At 38.2% G+C, this 25,908-nt stretch overlaps 2 protein-coding genes across 5 annotated transcripts in view; one reads left to right on the top strand and one right to left on the bottom strand.

Annotated features, from left to right (window-relative positions):
• The first annotated feature begins 593 nt into the window (after window positions 1-593).
• On the top strand, window positions 594-11,263 carry LOC139760815 (uncharacterized). The gene is made up of 4 exons (XM_071684459.1): window positions 594-752; window positions 8,767-9,358; window positions 9,461-9,527; window positions 10,405-11,263. Exons 1-4 carry the CDS (start codon window positions 727-729, stop codon window positions 10,509-10,511), a joined length of 792 nt encoding a protein of 263 aa, XP_071540560.1. The 5' UTR covers window positions 594-726; the 3' UTR covers window positions 10,512-11,263.
• A 2,926-nt stretch (window positions 11,264-14,189) lies between these two features.
• The window catches only part of LOC139760813 (uncharacterized), a 29,509-nt gene continuing 17,790 nt past the window's right edge, over window positions 14,190-25,908 (bottom strand). For 3 of the 4 annotated variants that reach the window (XM_071684456.1, XM_071684457.1, XM_071684455.1), the window contains exons 5-9: window positions 22,667-22,945; window positions 21,976-22,119; window positions 19,192-19,435; window positions 18,354-18,668; window positions 14,190-16,109 (exon numbers count right to left, since the gene is read on the bottom strand). In XM_071684456.1, coding sequence (XP_071540557.1) covers window positions 15,928-16,109; window positions 18,354-18,668; window positions 19,192-19,435; window positions 21,976-22,119; window positions 22,667-22,945 — 1,164 coding nt within the window. In that variant the 3' untranslated portion in view covers window positions 14,190-15,927. The remainder of the gene's footprint in view (window positions 16,110-18,353; window positions 18,669-19,191; window positions 19,436-21,975; window positions 22,120-22,666; window positions 22,946-25,908) is intronic. The other variant, XM_071684458.1, reaches the window with a different exon arrangement.

Raw genomic sequence — 25,908 nt, 5'->3', positions numbered from 1 at the left:
ACCATAAAAAAATGTATCGAGAGAGGAATTGTGAGTTCTGGCATCATGCACAGCCATGTATATTTATGTCGTGAAAGCAACAGGTTACAGGTGGATTAAAATGCATAAATTAGGCGTGTAAGATTGTTCAAGTTCTATGAAGAAAAGCATACCCTGTAGATTAAGTAAAAGCAATGTAAAAATATACTGAAATCTTTACAGTTATCATATATGTTATCTGGAACTGTTGCTGCTGGATAGAGCAGTCTGATGGCCGTGCGGTGAGCACCACCAACCCGGCAGCTGTCGGACGTCCCGCGCGCTGGCATACAAATGCCACATATCTTGTAAATATGTATCATACAAATTCAAATTTTCTTCAAATTTAGATTATTGAAACAAGAAGGTTTTTTCAAATAATTCTGATTACATATCAAGACATACTTTTGTAGCTCTTCAAAGCAATCATTGATGTAGAATAATGTAAGTGAACGTTTGGCAGTGAATTGTGACGTAGACATACTGGCTCCTCCTATTGGGTGGAGTTAGCCGGTTGCCATGGTGACGCTGCGTTTTTATTGGTCGATACTAATGCATTGTGGGAGAATAATTGTGCGCGGGAAAGCCAACGATTCAACGAAATTCAGTCTCTTGCCTGACGAACGCGGAGCTAAGTGGACCTCTGTTGTAGCGCTCTCAGCTCATCATAAATTTTTTAACGCCGTACTAACACCAAATTAGTTCTCAATGGCTGATACTGCTACCGAGGTTGTGTAAGTATGTTGAATATAGTGTAGAGTGGCTTGAAAGTGATGAAATACGAGAAAAAATGAAGAGGAAAACGCCGGTCGTGACGTACTACGGATACGTGACCAGTCGAATAAATAAAAATCGTGCATTGTGAAAACAAAAGTGCCTTAATACGTAATTTGTGTATTATATAGCAAATTATAAGTGAAAGTAAGTGTGAACCATCGAGTTGGAGTTTTAGGTGATTCGAGTGAGTAATTGTCTAAATTGCCATTTAGCATGTAATGAACCGCTGTGAAGTTACAAGGTAAGGTGTTCAAAGTGAAGTAACAAACTCTCGAGTGTTTGGTGGCTTGGGATGTTCAAGCTCGAAATTGGTTTTGGTGGGAAGCCATTTCCTCCCGGCTGACCTCAAGCAGAACAAAGGCACCGGTTTGGCGGGAACTTTCTTTAACATTCGCGACACTGCTGGATTTAGTTCGTATGCCTGGTTTTCAGAGGCTGGTATTGCATATTGTGACCTTACTGTAAAGAGTACTTGAGGTAGTTTAAGATTAAATGCTACGTCTGATCCTTTTACTAGCCACTACCTTGGGATTTTACGACAATCGACTTGTTTAAAATTGAAACCCGCCGAACCTATCACAACAGTCGAACTGGCATTTCCGTTGGCCCCATCAGCACATCTGGATCCGTGTTCTACTACTTAGTAGATTTGTTTCAGTGTTCTTACAGGTACTTTATCTCGGTACTTACTATCGTAGAATTGCCGACAGTTTACCAAGGAGTTTTGCATCAGCGCCACACGGTTCTTTGGTCTTTACGTGACTACCTTTGTGCTCTTTGCTGTATGGTTGTTTACTGCAGTTAGCCGTAAGTCTCTCAAACGTCATTAGATTAGGGGTTGCATTTTTTGGATGTCAGGCGTTAAGTACACATCTTGGTTGTAAAGATTTCGATTTTTTTCCGTAAATAAACATGTTGCAGCTTGTCTTGGCTTTTAGGCAACAAAGGAACCACGTGGTCGTGTCCGGCACCTCGTTGTTCATGGTTACATGAACTCTGCATCGTCTGTAACGGTCTCATGTTTTTCTGGTACTTATATTTATTAGGTTGGTGATGCCACTGAGAAGGTTCTCGACAGTGAATTGCTTAAAGTTTGGAAGTTATCCAGTTTGATCATCAGGATCAAACATGCAAACCAATATCTGGTCGACTTTGAATTGCTTAAGAATGTTTTTGGAAAATATGGTATTTAGGGATTTAACCTTAACGGTGTGCGGGAACGGACTAAGTGTAAACTCGATGCGCAGCTGCTCTTGCGTTTTGTGAAGTGCTCGATAGGATGAAAAAATCTTTAGGTCGTGAAGCATGTATTTATAATTGTCCCTTTAACTTTCATCACTATTAAAGCGTAAATTAGCATCATTTAATCTTCTTAAATGGTATTTTCTCTGGAAGATCCGTATGGACGAAGGGGTCAGTATTTCGTTACAACTGGTAGCGCCGGTCAACGGGTGGGTAGACCATTGTCCTGAGCCATCGTGGTCTACCTCCCAGAAAATTGGTGGCTGGGTCGGGGTGGAGGGGGGTGGCGGAGGGTTGACCGCATGGCGGGAAGCTCTTCACGATGGTGCAGCCGTTAGGCAATTTTGGTTGGCCTTGAGCCATCACAGACTAAAGGCCTATTTTATTCAAGTTCGCTTTGGGATAGCATATTGTACTAATAATAGCCTGTTGAGTTATGTACGATGTTTCAGGGCGCATCTTGTAATTTTGTAAGAGCTCTAGTGACTATTACATGTCTGATGTGTTTTGGGTACTTAAGTTTCACAGTTCGTATTTTATTTTTTATAAAAATCGTAAAATTTTAATCTTGATATTAATTTGAAAGCGACAGCTGGTCGTGGGTACCTGGGTGTATGGCGTTGTGGTAATTCTCCACGTGGTCAGTCATTCCTCCCCCCGCGCTCCCGCATGCGCATGTATCCTCGCCTTCCGCTATACTGTACAATGCATTCTCTCTTTGCAAATGTTAAACGAGCATTTGATGATCCTGAAAAAAAAAATGTGCAATGATCAGACGGAATAATAAATCGTAGATACGGTATTTGTAAGGTAACCTGTATTAATATATATATCTGCGGCCTGTAAATACAGCCTGCATGCGGTTTATACAGCGGCTTTGTGTGTGTGTGTATATATATATATATATATATATATATATATATATATATATATATATATATATATTATGTATGAAGGTGCGCGTTCATTTGCACTTTGTTCGTATTCATATACCTCCGCGTTTTACAGTTAGGTTCGGTAAAATGCTCTGCTGGCTGTGTGAGCCTGATGCGAAATGACAGGAGTATACCCCCGTTGCTCACCAACGTGAGACGAAGGGTATTCGAGTACATATTATTCGAATAGTCATTTGCTTAATAGGGGCGATCATTGCCTGGCAGTAACGCTCCCGCCTGTTGCACAAGTGTCCCGGGTTCGATCTTGGCAGTTGGAGGTTTGTATGTTCTATTAAGGTGCGTTTTCATGCACTTTGCGTATGTATATATATATATATATATATATATATATATATATATATATTACAAACCTCCAACAGCCAGGATCGAACCCGGGACCCCTGTGCAAGAGGCAGGCATGTTAACCGTTAGGCTATGGGCCTGGTTAAAAGGAGCCATCTATTCGAATACTAAGTACTCGAATACCCTTCGTCTCACAATGGTGAGCGACGGGGTCTATACCGGTTATTTCCCAACAGGCGCACATAGCCTGCTGATAGCCTATTACCGAACCTAACTGTACAACGCGGAGGTATATGAATACGAATAAAGTGCATATGAACGCGCACCTTCATAGAACATACAAACCTCCAACAGCTAGGATCGAACCCGGGACCCTTAAGTTGCAAGAGGCAGGCATGCTAACCGCTAGGCTATGGGCCTGGATAACAACTATTCGAATACTAAGTACTCGAATACCCTTCATTTTGAGACGAAGGGTATTCGAGTACTTAGTATTCGAATGGTTATTACCTATTAGCCAGGCCCATATCCTAGCGGTTACATGCTTGCCTCTTGCACAGGGGTCCCGGGTTCGATCCTGGCTGTTGAAGGTCTGTATGTTCTATGAAGGTGCGCATTCCTATGCACTTTATTCGTATATATATATATATATATATATATATATATATATATATATATATATATATATATATATATATATATATATGTGTGTGTGTGTGTGTGTGTCGCAGGCGACTAAAAGGGGGGTGGGGCGCTGGAGATCATCCCCTCCCGTTTTCAATTTTTCAAAAGAAGGAACAGAGAAGGGGGGCATGTGAGGATATACCCTCTTAAGGCTCAGTCCTCTTTTCTTAACGCTACCTCGCTAACGGGAAATGGCGAATAAGTATGAAAAAATTGTGTGACGCCTAAGTATATGATGTAAAACTCGCCATTAGAATCTGTATACTTGTTTGGTAGTGGAAAGTGTCTGACTATGGTAAAGGAAGCACTGACAATCCTATAGTGAGTATGCTTGCTGTATCTGGTCATAAAATAACAGCCATTCAGAGAATGAGCGGGAAAAGTAAACGTAATGCAAATAGTGTCATTGTTGTATATGATCCTGAATTAAAGTATAAACCTTAAGTCTGCAGCAGAGACTGACTGCCCGTGATATTAATTTCTACTGTAAATCGAACTTTGAGTAATATACCTTTGATGAATAGCGGATATCAACTGATCAGTATGTTGTGAACTTCGCATATGTCATAACCACGAACTTTAAATGAAATGATATTGCCATTTTGAATTAATGCAGAAATTAGATATACCGCTTCGCCAGGAAGCTTATTAGAAAAGGAGTAAGGAAGTTTTTGAATCTTAGGAATTTCAGATAGAATACACCATTTTAGACAAGTTGAACCCAGCAGACCAATATTGTAAATAAAACATTGATTCAGTGGTACAGTTACGGACGTATGAGGTAGAGGGCGGGACCAGTGTGGCATAAAATCAAACATTCCTAAGATTAAAACTTGACGCCTGAGTGAAATTTGTCTTAGGAAAGGGTCTGATATTAGAGGGTCCAACATTTAGATATCACAGCGCTTGATAGTTTGTGGCCCCTGAAAAGGAGAGGATCCGGCATTTTTTGTAAGTATCACACGAGGTGTGGAGTAACGTGTCAGAGCATCCAATATTTCTATATCTGCTCATGTATTTTTAAGCATGTTGAAATACAAAAAATTAAAGCTTACTTGATTTAGAAATTCCGTTGATGGGCGTGACAGTTTTCAGAGATCTTTAAAGGTAGGGGAAGGAAAATCTTGACCCTAGGGCCCAAGTATGCTTAAATACGCCACTGGGTAAAAGAAACGTTTAATATACTCATGACTTCGCTTTCCCACACGTGATTCCTAATAGGAAAGCAAGTATTATAAACAAAAGATTTAAAACTAAAAATTATTCTTGAGTTTTACACATGGGTAGTTAAAGCGATACTCAAGGGACACAAAACCATTAACGGGAATGTCATTGGACCTTCCCGATAAGATGTACTTTATATGTAGAGGGACATAATTTTCTAGTTTCCATGATTACGTTCCTTTACGTTTGAATTTGTGCTGTGAACCCCCATATTCTAAATAGTTTCGTGATATTTTTTTTTTTTTTATACAGGTTAAAGTGCTAAACTTAATTTCTATAAATTGCTTTTGTTACTGTCCAAGTATATGCATAAGCACTTTAGAGAATGGTAGCTTTAAGGTACAACTCTCTTATTTTGAGTCCATAGAATATGTATTCTGAATTGCCGAATATATATATATATATATATATATATATATATATATATATATACACATATATAGGAAGAGAGGAAAGTGATTGGTTCTCAGTGAATGTAGGTTTGCGGCAGGGGTGTGTGATGTCTCCATGGTTGTTTAATTTGTTTATGGATGGGGTTGTTAGGGAGGTGAATGCAAGAGTTTTGGAAAGAGGGGCAAGTATGAAGTCTGTTGGGGATGAGAGAGCTTGGGAAGTGAGTCAGTTGTTGTTCGCTGATGATACAGCGCTGGTGGCTGATTCATGTGAGAAACTGCAGAAGCTGGTGACTGAGTTTGGTAAAGTGTGTGAAAGAAGAAAGTTAAGAGTAAATGTGAATAAGAGCAAGGTTATTAGGTACAGTAGGGTTGAGGGTCAAGTCAGTTGGGAGGTAAGTTTGAATGGAGAAAAACTGGAGGAAGTAAAGTGTTTTACATATCTGGGAGTGGATCTGGCAGCGGATGGAGCCATGGAAGTGGAAGTGGATCATAGGGTGGGGGAGGGGGCGAAAATCCTGGGAGCCTTGAAGAATGTGTGGAAGTCGAGAACATTATCTCGGAAAGCAAAAATGGGTATGTTTGAAGGAATAGTGGTTCCAACAATGTTGTATGGTTGCGAGGCGTGGGCTATGGATAGAGTTGTGCGCAGGAGGATGGATGTGCTGGAAATGAGATGTTTGAGGACAATGTGTGGTGTGAGGTGGTTTGATTGAGTAAGTAACGTAAGGGTAAGAGAGATGTGTGGAAATAAAAAGAGCGTGGTTGAGAGAGCAGAAGAGGGTGTTTTGAAATGGTTTGGTCACATGGAGAGAATGAGTGAGGAAAGATTGACCAAGAGGATATATGTGTCGGAGGTGGAGGGAACGAGGAGAAGTGGGAGACCAAATTGGAGGTTGAAAGATGGAGTGAAAAAGATTTTGTGTGATTGGGGCCTGAACATGCAGGAGGGTGAAAGGAGGGCAAGGAATAGAGTGAATTGGATTGATGTGGTATACCGGGGTTGACGTGCTGTCAGTGGATTGAATCAGGGCATGTGAAGCTTCTGGGGTAAACCATGGAAAGCTGTGTAGGTATGTATATTTGCGTATGTGGACGTATGCATATACATGTGTTTGGGGGTGGGTTGGGCCATTTCTTTTGTCTGTTTCCTTGCGCTACCTCGCAAACGCGGGAGACAGCGACAAAGCAAAAAAAAAGAATATATATATATATATATATATATATATATATATATATATATATATATATATATATGGCAAATTTTGGCCTTAAGTTTGCATTGGAAATGCCTCGTACCTCTTCCCTTTTGGGATATTGCCATGCCCCTAATTGAAAATGGGGCCCTTACCACAGCTACTCAGAGAACATATAAAAGTTGGGTATTCAGGGCAGAATTGCATAATTTAGAAGGAAAGGGTTAGAAAATTCATATGGACGAGTATTGCATCATTTTTCATTATAAGTATGCCAGGGTCAGATTACCTATTTCCTAAGGTTTTTGAAGTAGAATGTCGACCACTTCCCAGTTTTAAACATTTTTAGTTATAAGGGGAAGGTGCAAAACAAGAGGAAATAAGTGAGTCATTTGTAAGGAATGTGATATGTTGATAGAATTTTTTTTTTTTTTTTGCCGCTGTCTCCCGCGTTTGCGAGGTAGCGCAAGGAAACACACGAAAGAAATGGCCCAACCCACCCCCATACACATGCCTTGATTCAATCCACTGACAGCACGTCAACCCCGGTATACCACATCGCTCCAATTCACTCTATTCTTTGCCCTCCTTTCACCCTCCTGCATGTTCAGGCCCCGATCACACAAAATCTTTTTCACTCCATCTTTCCACCTCCAATTTGGTCTCCCTCTTCTCCTCGTTCCCTCCACCTCGGACACATATATCCTCTTGGTCAATCTTTCCTCACTCATTCTCTCCATGTGACCAAACCATTTCAAAACGCCCTCTTCTGCTCTCTCAACCACGCTCTTTTTATTTCCACACATCTCTCTTACCCTTATGTTACTTACTCGATCAAACCACCTCACACCACACATTGTCCTCAAACATCTCATTTCCAGCACATCCATCCTCCTGCGCACAACTCTATCCATAGTCCACGCCTCGCAACCATTCAACATTGTTGGAACCACTATTCCTTCAAACATACCCATTTTTGCTTTCTGAGATAATGTTCTCGACTTCCACACATTCTTCAAGGCTCCCAGAATTTTCGCCCCCTCCCCCACCCTATGATCCACTTCCGCTTCCATGGTTCCATCCACTGCCAGATCCACTCCCAGATATCTAAAACACTTCACTTCCTCCAGTTTTTCTCCATTCAAATTAAGAAGCTTAATTTGGGAGAGGTTATTTGCAAATATATAGAAAAAAAGATTAAGAACAGGTATTTCAGTGCTAGGAACTTGAATATTTAGTGCACAGGGTCAGGAATGCATAGCATCTGTTGTTTGCTATAGATTGCTTTTAGAATTTGAGTAATTTCTGTTACACTAAAAGTAGTGTTCACATAAATTGCTTGACAGTATAGCCCAGCATATTTAGGTATACTTTGTTAGTAATACTCCATTGGGCAATGTGAATGAATTTTAGAACTAAAACTCTAGGAAAATATTTAATGCTTGTGTTTTAAGAATGCTCTTAATATGTATACAAGGATTTGAAACCAAGAACAGAGGTGCAGCATGAGGGAAAAGAATTTTAAAGAAAAAATTATTCCTTAACAGAAATAGATACCTGTTGATTTTTAAATGCTGAAGATCTAGTTTAAGACTTTCTTGATAAGCTTTTAACTAGACAAATACTCAAAAATGTTAGACTAATGGTATTTTGATATACTTGTTTGCTCATCCCATTTACTGTCTTCCTCATGGTGTCTCGTTACTTTTATCTTTCATTCTTCATTGATTTAACCTTGAGGACTTCTCTGACTTCATATTTTGACAAAAGAATCTCTGCTATTTTGTTCATATGAAGTCTTCATTTCCTCTTTCATTCTTCATTGATTTAACCTTGAGGACTTCCCTGACTTCATATTTTGACGAAAGAATCTCGGCTATTTTGTTCATATGAAGTCTTCATTTCCCAAGTACTGTGATTAAAGTTTGCCCTTTATGACAAAAGTTTAAGGCTTAAATAAAGAATGATTCTGGAATATGTTTTTCTTTACTACAGTGCCACCCCAGAGGTTACCAAGGAAGTAGTCGAGGAGACTGCAAAAACAGATGCCAAGTCCCCCTCCAAGGAAGGGCAGATAGAGTCAAAAAATGAAGTTGAAACAAATGGGGACGTAGAGTCCGAGAAAAGCATAACTGAAAAAACAGAGACCAAGGCAAGCGATGAGAAAAATGTTGAGACCACTGAAGATGATAAAGAGACAAAGACAGAATCTACTTTAGATACTGCAAACAAGACTGAACAGGGAGAAACATCAGAGACGATAGATAAGACTGACAAGGTGACAGACGAGAGTGAGCAGATTAAAGAGACCAGTGAAAAAGAAAAGCCAGATGTCTCAGAGGATAAGTCAGAGGAATCTACAGGAAAGGATGAGTCTGAAGAGACTGGAGAGAAGAAAATAGAAACAGAGAATAAAGAAAAGACTGATGAAACTACAGAGGAAATGGAAGTGGCCTCTGATGAGAAGGAGGTAAAGGAAAACGTAGACCCTAAAGAGGAAGAAAAGACTGAAGAGTCATCAGATGCCAAATCAAGTGAAGCAAGTGTTGAGGCAATGGAGGAAAATGATGCCAAGGATGAAGAGAAGGCAAGTATCTGAAATACTGTACTCTGGATATCAATATCATATATTGTGTGATGTGAAATGGAAATGTATATAAGAATGGTAATTATACATTTTGATTTTCAGGTGACAGATGCTGCCATGACAAACGGACATAGTGAAGAGACGAATGGCATTACTAATGGTGATTCTGGTAAGGGCCTTCCATTTTTAAGTACGTGAACAGTATCAGCAGAGATAATTGCCTCTAAAGTTTATAAGCTTCTTTTACCATTGAATAGTGCAGAAGAATGAATATTGATTATGGAAACTTTCCTTATACTACATAGCTTTGTAGATAAGCTTTCCCCCTAAAAATCGAAATTTTTTTACCCTTTATATTGATGTGATAATGTTTTTGAATGGTTCAGTTGAGGAAGGTGGGTGGCCTGGGTATTTTAACATTCATACCTAAGCATAATTCAGTGACTGCTGACGTAAATGTATGCTGTACATTCTAATTGCATTACATACATATTTTCTTTGTAATTATGTGCTTTTAGACAAAATATTCTTAAAAAGGTTGAACAATTGATTATACGCATACTCTCAGTTACTATAGTATTTAAACAATAATAGATGGTTTTTCTGAAACTGAATTTTCATTAGTATTATAATCAGGTAGAGGGTAGGATCTTGCTTGATATACACATGATATACACATTTTAAAGGTAATATACGTTTGACAAGTGGTATATAATGTTTACATTTAGTTGTGGTGGAAGAATGCTTCCCAAAATAACTAATAACTATGTTGCTGAGAATTATGGTTATTACAAAATATGGGGAGGTTAGTCTGCTCTGAACTTCTTTCCTGGGCCATACAGTTAAAAGCCTAACTAACCAATCAACAACACTTCACACCACCTGTCTTAGGAAACTCTGCTGCAGCCTCATGGGTTCAGGAATGTTTGATTCATGATTTTCACTTCACCTAAAAACCTATTTCAAGAGTAAACTCTTGAACTGATCCCAGGTTATTTAAACCATGTTTTGCTTAAAGTTTTGAAGTTGAACTCCTTCCTTTACAGAGAAGCGTGAAGCAGAGGACTCTGAAACGAAAGAAATCTCACCACCAAAGAAGGCTAAGATACAGGAGTCTGAGACAGCAGAGCCTGTTGCAGAAGCCACTGCCTAGTTCTTCATTTTCTACAAGTATCGAACTCCAGTCCTCCCAGTTACCTTGCTCATGGAGTAATTTTTATTGATACCTTTGCTACTTTTCTTACTCGTGTACTTACATATCCAGTAGCATCAAAAGCGTCAAAATTTATTTTTCCTACCTGTGTACCTGTTAAAGTTTCCTTGATTCCTATACTTATAAGGATGTATGTTAAAAGAAGCGAGTTCCATGAATGCACCAAGTACAAAGGTAGACTGGTGCCAACATGTAGCTTCAAGCAAGTAATTGACCGGAACATGTGGTTGTAGTAATTTTTTGACAATTTTTTGATATGATAGTCCATTTTTCAATGGAAATTTTAATTGTGAAATTGAAACCATTAGCAGTGAATGGTAATTTAAGATATTTACTAACCAGCTGTCTTATTGCTTGTACATTGATTGTGTTATGTTGAGTGGATGTTTGAGACTTGCTGTAGGCAGAATTAATAATCTTTGCTGTGTTAGGGCTCGTATAGCACCCTTTAGAAGTGATCTTTATTTATTTTCTATGTCATGTTTGCGAGTGCTGGAATGCAATTTAGCTCCATCATCTCCACACCATGCAGGGAAGGATTGAAGCTTTAGTTTTAATTTGTACACAAGTCAACATTCCGTTTTGTTAACATGACAGTTTTTCGAGGTTACTATGTAACCTGCGTGGCTGAAGTGAGTGATCTTGAATGGTATGTAGTATTATTTTTCAAATAAATAACACAAACTTTAAAATGTTTTTTTCCCTAAGATACATATTGTTTCATTTGTTGTTTTATTACCAAAGGGTAAGTATTGCTGAAAACAATGTATGATACCAGCCATTTGTAATACATTTTGTGCTCCAGTCCCTTCAATTTTACTTGTGATGTTTCTATATTCTTTCTAATATGTTTAATACCTTATCCCTGGGGATAGGGGATGAAGAATACTTCCCACGTATTCCCTGCGTGTCGTAGAAGGCGACTAAAAGGGGAGGGAGCGGGAGGCTGGAAATCCTCCCCTCTCATTTTTTTTTTTTTTCTTTTTTTTAATTTTCCAAAAGAAGGAACAGAGGGGGGCCAGGTGAGGATATTCCACAAAAGCCCAGTCCTCTGTTCTTAACGCTACCTCGCTAATGCGGGAAATGGCGGATAGTTTAAAAGAAAGAAAGAAAGATGTTTAATACCTGTACAGCAATGTTCTGTTGTGCTTGTATATACACTGACCACTTTTTATTACCACATATCTCTTACCCTTTCATTACTTATCCCATCAAGCCACTTTGCACCACATATTGTCTTTAAACATTTCACATCCACACACTGCACAGTCTTATCTATAGTGCATGCCTCGCATCCATATAATATTATTGGGACTACTATTCCTTCAAATGCAACCACTTTTACCTTCCCAGACAATTTTTTCCACATTCTTTAGTGCTTCCAGAACCCCCCCAACCCTGTGACTCATTTCTGTTTCCGTGGTTCTGTCTCCCACATCCACTGCCAGGTAAATAAAATGCTTCACTTCCTACACCCAAACTAATTTCCCCATCAACCCTGCTTTCTTCAGCATTTAACTTTCTCCTTTCACACACTTTTCCAAACTCGTCACAACTGCATTTTCTCACCCGAATCAATCACAAGTGCTGTGTCATCGGCAAACAACAATTGACTCTTCCCAGACCCTCATTCCCTACAGACTGCATACTCTCCCCTCTCTCCAAAACTCTTGCATTTACCTCCCTAATCATCCCATCCATAAACAAAATAACCATGGGAACATCACACACCCCCTGCCAGAGACTACAGCGAAAACCAATCACTCCTTTCCTCATACTTGTACACATGCCTTATACCCTTGATAAAAACTTCTCTGCTTCTAGCAGCTTGCCTCACACCATATACTCTTAAGACCTTCCACAAAGCATCTCTATCAACCCCATCATGTTCCTTCTCCAGATCCATCTGTTTTTCTTAGTATTTCTTGTATATTCTCCAAAGTAAACACCTGATCCACACATCCTCAACCACTTCTAAAACCACACTGCTCCTCCCCAGTCTGGTGCTCTGTACATGCCTTCACCTGTCAATACCCTTCCATACAATTTTCCAGATCGATAAACTAATGCCTCTAGTTTCAACACTCGCCTTTATCCCCTTTGCTTTTGTACGGTGGCACTGTGCGTGTTCTGCCAACCTCAGGTACTTTACCATGATCCATGTAATACATACATTGAACATCCTTACCAACCAGTCAACAAAGTCACCTGCTGCCTTGCCAGATTTCATCTTCTGCAAGGCTTTCACCATCTCTTCTCTCCACCAAACAACTCTCACTTTGCACACCACCCCTCTTTATTATCAAACATATTCAACAAATCTTCAAAATACCCACTCCATATCCTCCTCACTTCATCACTGCCTGTTATCACTTGCCCCCTTCACCGATGTTTCTATTTCTTGTCTTATGCACGTTATTTACCTCCTTCCAAAATCTCTTTATCTCCCCAACTCTCATTTGCCCCCCTTTTCAACCTTTGCATTTTCCTCTTGATTTCCTCCCACTTTCTCTCATATATTTCCCAGTTATTTGCCCTCTTTCCATGCAAGTATTGTACAAATGCCTCTTTCACTAACAACTTCATCCTGCCACTCACTACCCTTACTAATATCCCCAACTCCCACCTTTCTCATGCCACATGCATGTCTTGCACATAGCATCACTGCTTCCCTAAATACATCCCATTCATAACCCACTACCGTCATGTCATTTGCTCTCACCTTTTGCCATTCTACACTTAATCTCTCCTGATACTTCCTCACACAAAACTTTTCAAGCTCAGTCTCTGCTCTCATCTCCTTGAGTTTCTTCATTTTTTTGAAGACCTGCCTCCAAAAGATAGCAATCAGACATCCCTCTCAGCACATTAACATCTAAAGTCTCTTTTACATGTAACCTAATGCCCTTTGATCATTTCTACTCATACGTATACTTCTGTATCTATACCAGGTATTCCCAGTTACCAGTTTTTTGAGTGCACAAATTCAAAAGCTTTTCACCATTAACATAACAGTGAATACCCCTTGTACACCCTCAACTGCCACATTGCTCGCCTTTGCATTTAAATAACCCATCATTAATATCCAGTCTTGTGCACCAAAACTGATTGCACACTCACTTAGCTGTTCCCAGAACACTTGCCTCAGATCTTTTTTTCTCATGACCAGGTGCATAAGCACCAATAATCACCTATCTCCATCCACTTTATAGTTTTACCCATATCAGTTTAGAATTTACTTCCTTACATTATCACACACCCACAACAACTGCTTCATGAGTAGAGCTACTCAGCTCTTGTCTTCTCAATAACCACCCCTCCCAACACATTTCCAATCCATTTTTCCCTTTTACCCTTGTTTTGTTTCGGAGTCAGAACATCCAAGTTTCTTTAAACGTACTTTCTCTTGGTTACATCCCCACACATTTCAGACAATAGGCATGACCACAGCTACTCTGAAAATACCATTACTGTATGAAATTTGCATTAAATCAAACTTTTTAGACATACTATAGAATACATACTTCCATGGCTGTGCACTTGAGAATTTGGTGCGAGTTATACTTAAAACCATGCAATATTTTCAAGAAAATCAGGTAATAGGAAATTCAAAACATATTTTAAAAAATAAATATTCTTTATTTATGGTGAATACATGGTATTGCAAATAACCCAGGTTTACTTTCATCTGAAAATCAAATGATCAGCTAAATGAATTGAATTAAGTCATGAAGTTTCTTGATAAACTGGGTCACAACCTCCCAAAAGCAGAGTTACCTGTTTGAGGCCCATGATGGAAATAGTCCACGTTTATGTATGACATGATTAACAAGCTTAACAAATCTCCTGAAACACCCTACTCTCATATCAAACAACAAATATATATATAATCCTTTCATACTTGTTTGCCGTTTCCTGCCTTACCAAAGTAGTGCCAGGAACAGACGACTGAGCCTTGGATGAAAATCCCACTTCATCCCTGACAAACTTCAATTAAAAGAAGTCATTCTCTATAAACATGAATCAAAACATTTTCATTTAACTAAAGGTTAAAAGAAAAATTTACTTTGGCAGGTCGAAATGTTTGATGTCAGTGATAAATGTGTGTGAAATAGCAACCTTCCTAGTTTCCCATAAAAATAAGGCTGGGCAGTTAAATGGGAAACAGGTTATGCTAAATTGTCATAATCTACATCAGAGATTATAACAAAGCTCGTAATAAATAACGAAAATACTGGAAGCATCATTCATTAACTTAAAAATGGTAAAGATATGGCAACAAAAATAAAGCTCAATCATACCTTAATATCATACATAAAAAATTTGATTTTGGCATCACAATATTTACATTAAAAATGACAACAGATAGACTGCCCAAAAGAGCACTGAATAGGTACTTTGCTTGTTTTGTGAGGTGAATGTCAAATGTAGTTATATTACCTTGAAATGCATCATGATCAGTTACATTAAGCCTTGAATGTTACCATTTTCAGTTCCCCCTCTTACACCGTTTGGAATTTATCCCTAACGAAAAAAGGTGAATGAAGCAACAAAGCAGTCATACATGATTAAAACTTCGATGAATATCTTGTCCAATAAAATCAAAAAATTTTACACTGCTGATGATGCTGCCTCTTTCAGATGTAAACATTCTGGGTACCACCTTAACTGTTACTAGATCATAATTCACAGATAGAGCACTGAAGTTAATACCAGTAATTCAGACATTAAATATAAAGGCCTTGTGAAATTACACATACAAGTTTATAAAGTATAGGCACAGAACAAACTCCAAGAATGATTTGATATATAGGAGATACATAAAACATTTCCACTTTGGGAAATATTTAGGGGAATTCATTGTTTATGCCATGCTTACTTCCAGGACAGAGAAGCATAAGGAAGCTTTCTTGCAACATCTCATTTATATGCTCTATTAGGTATTTCCTTTTTCAAGAATGATAAAATTTAGAAATAACTTGAAAACCAAAAATTAAGTAAAATGTATTGATTTTAGTTTTTAGAATGAAAGCCAATTTACTTGAATGCTGATACTTAGTAAAAAGGCAATAATAAACCACATGACATATCTACAAAAGAACCAACCATGAATTAACATAATACAATCCTGCAGTGATTCTATGAGGAACAATGTTTGCTATCACAAAAGCTCATCACTGCACCAAGGAGAGCCCACTTCTCTGCAACATATCTTGAGGACAAGCGAGTCATAATCTAAGACACAAAGTCCCCTCAGTCTACCACTTGATTCTATATGAGAACCTTTCATAAAAAATGCATTTTGTGGAGGTAAAGGTTACCATCTACCATGCGGGAAACTGGAAGAAATATGCCATCACTCCAGTAAGGGTAGTTCCTCTGCTTGCATTAAAGTGTGCAGGTGTGGGTTATCGGACCGCATGAAAATGGTTACACCAGACTGGTAAGCTGCAGGGATAGCCACATGAGAAGTCAAATGCCGACGTCCTTGAACCACTGGGGGTGCTGCCTGCTCCTTCAACACTCCAACTACCTGACCTGAAATAGCAATGGCAAAAGATTAGGATTCTGCTTTTCAAGTTTGAATTTTAAACAAATCCCAATTATTTGAAATCCATTTTTAATATGCACTGATGGAGCATGAAATGAGACACCTGTGGTAGTTAATGAGTGAAGTTTTATGTTACAGTCTGTGCATCAAAGCTCCATTTCAACAGCTACAAAACTGTTTATGTCTGCTCTCAAAGAACTGGTTTGGAGCCATTAGCAAGAACAACTGGAATCAACAATTCATGAGTCAGACTATGCTCTAAAATTTCAAAATGAAGTTCCATCATAATGGTACTTTGGTTTCCGTCAGGATTCTACTAAAGTTCACTTGGGCTACTAGCTCCCTTATCCCTGGGGATAGGGGATGAAGAATACTTCCCACGTATTCCCTGCGTGTCGTAGAAGGCGACTAAAAGGGGAGGGAGCGGGAGGCTGGAAATCCTCCCCTCTCATTTTTTTTTTTTCCAAAAGAAGGAACAGAGGGGGGCCAGGTGAGGATATTCCACAAAAGCCCAGTCCTCTGTTCTTAACGCTACCTCGCTAATGCGGGAAATGGCGGATAGTTTAAAAGAAAAAAAAAAAAAAAAAAAAGATCTTTTTTAACAATGTTTGTTGAAATTAAGATATCTTTATTTTCAGTCCACTCACAGCATGTCAAACCATACATATAGCCATACTGCTCCACATCATTCTATCCTGTGCATGTTCAACTTTCACAAAAAAGTGGACAAAGTATAATGACATCTGTAAAAGTGTATAAAACACTGCATTGGGTTTGATATCCTCTTAATAATTTCACCTAATAATCTTACACTTTGATCTCAATCTCAAAATAAATTGATACAATTAGAACATATGTATTTTGATAGTGTGGTGCACATCCACTAGTCCAGTCTTTGGATATTGTGTATACATTTTGTAAGGAAGGACCCTGTGACCTTGACTCATAACTAAAGAAGGTATAAACAGGTGTAAAATGATTTGTGCTCTATCGGTGATACAGCACACCTATGATGCATATCCAATAACCCAATCAAGATAACCGCTCACAATCTATTCTAGAATATGTCTATATCTCAGTCTTATCACCTCTTGGGGTAGGCAATACACAGGACTTGATGCTGCCTTAAACAACATTTCTCCATGCTCCATCCCTTCACAACTTCCTGGGTCCTGTCCTTATCATCCCTTACTTTCCCCTTCCATGATGCTAGCTATCTTCTCTATATACCCATCAACCTTTCTCTCTCATCCATTCTTTGCCAATCTATATCAGCATCCTCATCTCCAAATGACCAATTCAAGGTATTTTGCTTGTCCTACTCCATGTCTCATAATTCATATCTATAAACCTCAGCATTATTAACTTCACCCCATCTTGTACCTAAGGCACTCCTTAAATAGTTGCAATCATTCAGCATCCTGTATTGTAAAAATGTCTACCTTTTCCATATCTACGTTTCAAACTTGTACATTAACGACCACACCCTGATCATCCCAAATAAGAGTCTGATGTGTAAGACACTATTAACACTACGTCGGCAACTGATTGCAGAAAAAATGTGCCAAAGAATTTATTTAAAATTTTTTTGAATTGCAACACTCTCAGTCTTCCATATTAAAACATTTTGAATCATTGCCTAAGTTACCCAAAATAATTAAACATTCTGCAAAGTTAAGTTACATACATCCAAAAATATAGCTCGGTAAATACTACTCATGTCATAAACTATATGGTTGCCCAGTTCAGGGCAGAAAAGCATAAACCTGTGAATGTTTTTGCATGGGCTATCCGTGTAATTCCATGCTGTCTAATCTTCACAGCTTCTATGCAACTAATTCTAGAAGGAAACCTATAAAGATAAGATGGTACAGATTCAGACAAAAAGTGACAGGATACAAAATAATGCTGCAGTGTAAATGTAGCCACAGAAAAAGATACAGAGAGGATAAAGGACAATCACTTTTTCCAAGAATGTAAATATAGATAAACCTGCAAACACATTAAAGGAACTTATTAATATTTACTTGTATGTATTTTGCCCTATCCCCATGACAGCAAAATGACCTTTAACAGCAACAGAAATGAGTAGATATTTTAATCTTTTTAACACTTTCTATCAAGAGTTAATTGTAAAAGTTTCAAGTATTCAAAAAATGACCTGAATTAAGTTTCTGTATCATGCAAGCAATTAACAAGAAAATTACACACTATGTCTAGTTTTTACATACATCTTGGACTGTTTAAAGTATCTACTATACCGAGAACATTCATGTCCCGCCATCTTGCATCTGGGTGTCGCGTAAGTCTGATGAGTCTGTCACCTTGGCCCCATCTACCCACTATATCTGCTCTTCGCACTAGCAATACTGAGTCAGTGCACAGTTGATCTCCAAGCAAGCAATCAGAGACACACTCCAGTGGGTTAGTGAGATAGATCCCTTGGGGACCTACACCAAAGATCATCTGATGGTGCCAGGCATCTGGAATTGTCTGACCTGGAGCAACACCAACTTGAAGATTTAAAGTGGCAAGTGGAACTCCACCTAAAAGAATAAAAATGTAGAGAACAAATTTACTATAAGGTATCACAGCCATGGTAAAACTTTTATATAAACAATATATATACAATCTCTCCTCATTATATGTAACACTTGACAATACTTAACTAGTGCAGCTCATTCTTTGTTACTCTAGATTTTCCTGCAATGAACACTATGCACTAGCCCTGCCTTTTGGCAAACTGTTAGGAGCAGTAGATCACTGTAGCAAGTAAAAATACTTGCAAGAGCTTTAGGTAGTAGTAGTAGGTAGGAGAATTAGACAGTAGTAGTTGTTAGGATCATTAGGAAGAAGCCTCTCTAAACACAGCATTAGACTTGCCCTCTGCCAGTGGCCTGTTTAGGATGAGGCACTAAAGGCTATTTGAAACAATGAGTTCTTCAGTTATTGAGAGCCTGGTGCCATGGCCACCCCTTTGAGGGAGTTCTGATTGGAAAAGTTGTCAGAGATATAGATAGACAGTAAACTAAAGGATGTTACTTACATAAGAGTATACGCCCAACTTACCTCTACTGATCCACTGAGCAAGCCATCGTGAAAGCTGCACTGCTCTCTTGGGAAACATATGGAAGAACTTGGCTTTAATGGCACCCTGTGAAAGCTTTGTAACTCCTTTTATTAAGTCTCTATGCGAAGTCCCAGCAACAGAACGGGAAAACAGATAATCTACAATGAGGGCAGTCTCTGCTCTTAACCGTGTTTGGATGCTGTTTTGAACCTCCTCCACTGAGTAAGGGTAGTCTAAAGCCAACTGTTGAAAAAAGTACTTTGATGACAACTGTTCATAGTTACAAAAAAAAGTGCATATTTTAAAACTTTTAAGGATCAAACAATACATGACCAGGTAAAAATCATGCAGTAGTGAAACTTGATTGACCACAACATTCTCCTACGAGCTGAACAGCTGATTATTTGTGAAGCTTAATGTCACTTTAACAAACTACTGATGGTTTGGAGTTCTGTAGTAAAGAAAAATTTCAAGTGCTAATTTAGTATTTGCTTCACTAATAGAGGATCTTTTATTACAAAACCTGTCTATTTAAAATACTTAGAAAATCGGAAGCTGAAGTAAAGCTTCCTCAATACATCACAGTCACTATAAATCTCAACATATTTCTTAACTATACCAACACACATAATGGTTTGAACCCTTACATTTATATCTGGCTTTTATTGTCTCCCCTCTCATCTGCCTCACTTTAACTTTATCATATTTTCTCCAAAGTTCCATGCTATTATATTATTAAGACCATACCTGCCTTCTATTTCTATCTATCCCTTCTTTCTAAATTTGCTTAGATTAACTTCATACATTTTTTCTGTAGAGACTAATGTGGAAAAGGCAAAAACATGCCTCACCTGTGGCCATCCTGGATAAGAGGTAAGATAATGTACAAGGAAAAATATGAGATTACAACTCCACAGGTGTTTGTAAATCTAACTCTTAAAAGTCATAGTGGAGAAAGACAAAAGAAGGAAGACAACCCCAGTCAAAATTTATAAAGAATATATAGGCTTCAAAAACTGAAAAACCTTTTCTCTCAAGACAGTGTGCCAAGAGGATGGGGTATGTTCCCTGGAAATATCATATCAGAGTGATACTTATAATTTTGTTTCTTATTCCAGTCCTAACTAAGGTACATAAAATGGACAAAACTGAAAGTGTACTCATACATCATATTACCTTTATTTCTTACAATATTTTACTTTGAATGTGATATGAATTACTAGAAGTGAAACAAAATGCATCAGGTGGCACCTGGCATCTAGGTTTCATAGAGGTGTGGATGAGCTGACGGACTACCAAACCCACCCATGCAAAGTAGGCCAACTTTCAGTGTAACAATGTTTTCAACCCACACAAAGAAAATGAAGTTATAAAAATTATTCTATGAACTTAAAAAGAATTAAAAAAAAAGACGTATTCCTATGAAACTTTTAACCTGATTGAAATCCACTAAATACTCAATGTTTTTTTAAGTGGATAACAACTTAGTGTAACTCGTATTTTTCTACACACTCAAAGACTGGCAAATGTGATGCCTATAACAAGAGACTTAAGTGATAATATGTATATATATTGCTTGCCTTCATCCATTCCCGGTGCCACTCAGCCCCACAGGAAACAGCATTGCCACCCCCTGCATCAGCGAGGTAGCACCAGGAAAACACAAAAAAAGGCCACATTCATTCACACTCAGTCTCTAGATGTCATGTGTAATGCATCGAAACCACAACTCTCTATCCACATCCTGGCCCCACAGACCTTTACATGGTTTACCTCAGATGTTTCATATGTCCCTGGACAGCACATCGATCCCGGTATACCACATCGTTCCAATTCACTCTATTCCTTGCATGTCTCTCTCCTTCCTGCATGTTTAGACCCAAATTGCTCAAAATCTTTTTCACTCCATCCTTCCACCTCCAATCAGGTCTCCTGCTTTTCCTCGTTCCCTCCCCCTCAGACACATATATCCTCTTTGTCAACCTTTCCTCATTCATTCTCTTCATATGTCCAAACCTCCAAACCATTTCAACACACCTTCTTTTGCTCTCTCAACCACACTTTTTATTAACACACCCTTTCATTACTTATTCGATCAAACCACCCATGTTGTACTCAAACATTTCCAACACATCCACCCTCCTCTGTACAATCCTATCTGTAGCCCATACCTCGAAACCATATAATATTGTTGGAAATACTATTCCTTCAAACATAACCTTTTTAGCTCTCCAGGATAATGTTTTCTCTTTCCATACATTCTTCATTGCTCCCAGAACCTTCATCCCCTCTCCCACCCTATGACACACAACGCTAAGTCGCTAACGCGGCAAATGGCAAAGATGTATGAGAAAAAAGATATATAAATATATATATTAAGAAAGTCCTTTTAGCAATGTTATAAGGATAATATTATCATTAGTAAAGGAAATATTATATCGATACCATTGCCATACTTGTGATGATGTTAAGGACATTTTATGGTCTACATATTAAGTTGTCAAAATTTTGCTGTTTCACAAACAGGAATATCAAATATCTATGGATGGGTGTATATGAGGTAATTCATGAACAGTTATGATGTATGTATATATTTTGAGCAAATAAGCATGCATCTGTAGGTATCTGAGGCAGTCATAAGTTCTTGTTGAACACAGTCCTTCCAAAAAGCCAATGTGGTATATAACTTTCAAAATACATGGAGGTAAGCTGAAACAAAACCTATACACTAACATACTTTCCTAGAAGTCTTAATTAGTAACAATAACTGAGTCATTACTAACCAAGACATTGATGACTGCAGTGGCTCCACAAGCTGAGGTAGCAATCTGTGTAACTTGTCGTGCTGAAGCCTGTAGTTCTGTCCAGATCATAACCTTTTTTACTCTTGGGCAACTCTCCTCTCCTCCACCTTCACCCTCACTTGCCTGAATATTATGATAATGAAACAGATTATCCACAGAAAATTTAAGTCTGGTATCAGATTCCAAATGAAAAATGTACATCAAAAGCCATGAGTGTCCTGACACAGCTAAATATAATTCCTATTGCTTGTTATACTGTTTTTTTTTTCAAATAAAACAATTTGTGTGAAGCCACAGTTGGTTTGAATGGATAATTTCAGGTTTTGAACATCCTATTTCAAATTTTGTTATTAAAGAATTTCCCAAAAACAGGAAAAGGTCTATGTAACCAACCTCTTAGAGAAGAGGAACTCTCCTCACAACTTTGCTGTTAAGATGGTGGATGACATATGACTAGCAGCTGGATTATGAATGACTGTGGTTGCCAGAGTGGGAAGGCAAGGAAAAAACTTCATAAATGTTGCTTTCAATATCCTAGGATTACAGGGTCATTTTTTTTTCTTAAATTCACTGAAGGCATGGGTTCAGCCTTTTCACTCTGGCAGAAATTTTGGGTGACGCTTGGAAATGACTCAGTTTTACAGAGAAATTTCAAGGGTGATTCACTTACCGTATTTGGATCCTGTGCAGGATTAGTATTTTTCGGTCGCAAGGATTTAATGGGAAGTGGACATGGTCCTCCACCAGCCCCTATCACAGTGCAAGTGGTGTTTCCCTTCGTAGTCATCAAAAGACTAGCCAGGGGTGGTATACTTGTAAGCTCTGAGGGATGACTAGCTACTGGAGGTACAGGTGGAGATGACGTCACAGTAGGATGTTGGCTTACAGATCCCAAACCGCTTTCTACAGTGGTACCTGACAATACTCCGTGACAGCTTGAGTTCACACTCTGAAATTAAATGAATTTAAGTGTGACAATATATGAAAATAAGGCTAACAATATATCTGTATTATGTTTGCTTTTTCCTCATTACAGCAAAAAATATTTTCCTATAAACCATTCCAATCTCAGCATGGTAAAGACCAATGAACACAAAGTCTAACAAATCATTCCTGTGTAACCTCAACATCTGCACTCTTACACTGAATGAAATGGGTTTTCAGCAGCCTTGTAGTGCTTTATGATTATGTTTAGCAAATCAAACAGTCATCTGGTGAGAAATATAACTCTATGCACCTTTCCATCATGAATGTTAATTGTCTGCACTCTTATAAAGTTGTGTCATTCCCTAGCAACAACTGAAATAGACCAACATTTAATAAATCACTCACTATATCCATCCATTTCCTTCCTGTGTCTTCTTTTTCTAATCATACTTTCTATATAACTATCAAATCTTTTTTGTCTCTTATCTACCAAATAATCTCCCTCATTTTTATTAGTCTAATGACCATCACTCTTTCTTTCTCATCTTCATTCTTTACCTATACTCTTCATCCTCTTTCACAATACAGGTAATTCATCTCCTACCGTAGAAACTTAGAAAATTAAGCTTTCAAGTCCCTAAGATACAGATGCAGCATAGAAAACATGCCCCATCATGCGTACTCTACATTCAACTTTCTTTACATGAACCAAGGTTCTCAGTCTTCTTCAAACTATTCTATCTTCCATTTCTCTATTCATTATTTGCTTTCTCACTGCCATTCCTAATAAACTTAACTTGGCCACCTTCTCTGCTCCTTCTTTTGGAAAATTAAAAAACAGGAGGGGATTTCCAGCCCCCCGCTCCCTTCCCCCTTTTAGTTGCCTTCTATGACATGCAGGGAATACATGAGAAGTATTCCTTCTCCCCTGTACCCTGGGACATAAACATTACTTCTTTTTCTCTTTCAAACTATTCGCCATTTCCCGCATTAGCGAGGTAGCGCCAAGAACAGAGTACTTTAATTCCTTCATAACTTCCAACTTTTTCCAATTCAAACCGACTTAGCAATGAGACTCATCTCTTTTTAATGAAATAACCCTTTTCTTACTTCCATCAACTTTTAAATTCCAAAAGAGAGAACCTAACTGCCAATGGATACCTATGCAAGATTAGCCATAATGACAAGGCTATCATGAAGCACTCCCCACTCATCTTACTTAATGAACAAAGGCACTGCTAACTCCATTACATTGTTATCTATTCTTGGTTCATCTGGGACTGATTTCAACCACACATAAAGTATTCTTTTAAATGTTCTGTAGTTGTTCCAAGCATGTTTCTTATTTCTCCTGACAGTATACTGATAGTCATTCTAGCTTCCTGGGTGAGCAGTCTTTTATTTTTGTTTATTTTCCATTTGTTCCATGGGATTCATAAAGACTTGATAACGATGCATCTTCTCTCCTAAGGGGTTTTCAAGTCAAACACATTTTCTCTTTTTTTTTTTTTTTTTTTTTCATACTATTCGCCATTTCCTGCGTTTGCGAGGTAGCGTTAAGAACAGAGGACTGGGCCTAAGAGGGAAAATCCCCACCTGGCCCCCCCTCTCCGTTCCTTCCTTTGGAAAATAAAAAAAAAACGAGAGGGGAGGATTTCCAGCCCCCCGCTCCCTCCCCTTTTAGTCGCCTTCTACGACACGCAGGGAATACGTGGGAAGTATTCTTTCTCCCCTATCCCCAGGGATAACATTTTCTCTTATACCTTGAATTTGTTGCTATGCATAGATTATTATTCATCTTCCACTTCTTTCTAAGCTATACAGATGCATCTTTTTCAGCCTTTCATGATAGTTAATGTGTTCCATCCCTTCCATTTTGCTCATGAAGTGCATCTGAATCATGATTTATTTCTACTAATTTTGCTGATGAACATACAATAGCAGTATTCAGTTTTACTTCTTATATATACATTAAACATTCACATCAACAGGTTTGTGTCTCGTATGGAAAGTTCTCAAAATCATATTGCTCATCATGGGACTTTAAGAAAATCCCCTAAAAGTACTAAACTTTCCTCTATACTGGTGTGGGGGTGCTAATTTGACAGGGGAAGACCCTGGCTAGTAACACTGATATACCATATGTATGTAAGTACTGCATACAATGATTATGGGTATTTTTTCATGTGTGACTTCATTCAGCATAAACCTAATCACACCATTTTTTCCCCATCAATGATTTTAAACATTCCATGTGTATCATTTGCATATTTTTTAAAAACATTGTATACAATGTTACATTTTACATGCAATATATGCACATTCAAGTTTCATTTACACACATATTTACATTAGGCAGGAGCATTAGGTAGTAGTAGTAGTCAGTATGAACATTTGATAGGAGCTTTTTAAGGGTGAGGTACTAAAGGCTAAGAAGCAGCACTGGAATTCACTGGTTATGGATACTAGTGCTGTGGCCACCCCCTTGAGGGACTTCCATGATGGCCCAGACATCAGAGATTATACAGATAGACAGAACATTATTTATAAGAATGAATGAGAAAACCTCATTTTCATCAAATACATCAAAACTGATACATGAGAAATGGTTTCATCATAAAATTTACGACAATGGTTTGTGCCTAAATCTGTCTTCCCAACCTAATGATGCAATCAAACTATCTTTGAAGATATATAGGTGACTGTGATGCAATTCATTTTTTTTTTCAGCTGTGTGAATAGGTTCCTAGTTGCATCCATGGATAAGGTATGCTATCATACATCATCTAAGAATTTAAATATAGGCGAGAACCATCAGTCCTATTAGGTGCATAATTCAGAACAAAGTGTGGTTCGCAGCCTGTTTAGAGGTCATTCTGAAGGGCATGTTACAGTCTAAGGGTTAGCATTATAAACTTACCATTCAATCCATGAGTCATATTATCAGATTCTGCTAATAGTACAGCTTGCTTTACAAAACAAGTG

The sequence above is a fragment of the Panulirus ornatus genome, chromosome 38, assembly GCF_036320965.1.
Source record: "Panulirus ornatus isolate Po-2019 chromosome 38, ASM3632096v1, whole genome shotgun sequence".
NCBI classification, from domain to species: Eukaryota; Metazoa; Arthropoda; class Malacostraca; order Decapoda; family Palinuridae; genus Panulirus; species Panulirus ornatus.
The sequence above is the reverse complement of the archived record's forward strand: the minus strand, read 5'-3'. Positions and strand labels throughout refer to the sequence as shown.

Bases quoted from the DNA above. Each gene is read 5' to 3' on its own strand.
- LOC139760815 (XM_071684459.1), top strand. From the start codon at position 727: ATGGCTGATACTGCTACCGAGGTTGT. The intron at 753-8,766 runs GTAAGTATGTTG...TCTTTACTACAG, and splicing joins GATACTGCTACCGAGGTTGT to TGCCACCCCAGAGGTTACCA. The intron at 9,359-9,460 runs GCAAGTATCTGA...TTTGATTTTCAG, and splicing joins ATGCCAAGGATGAAGAGAAG to GTGACAGATGCTGCCATGAC.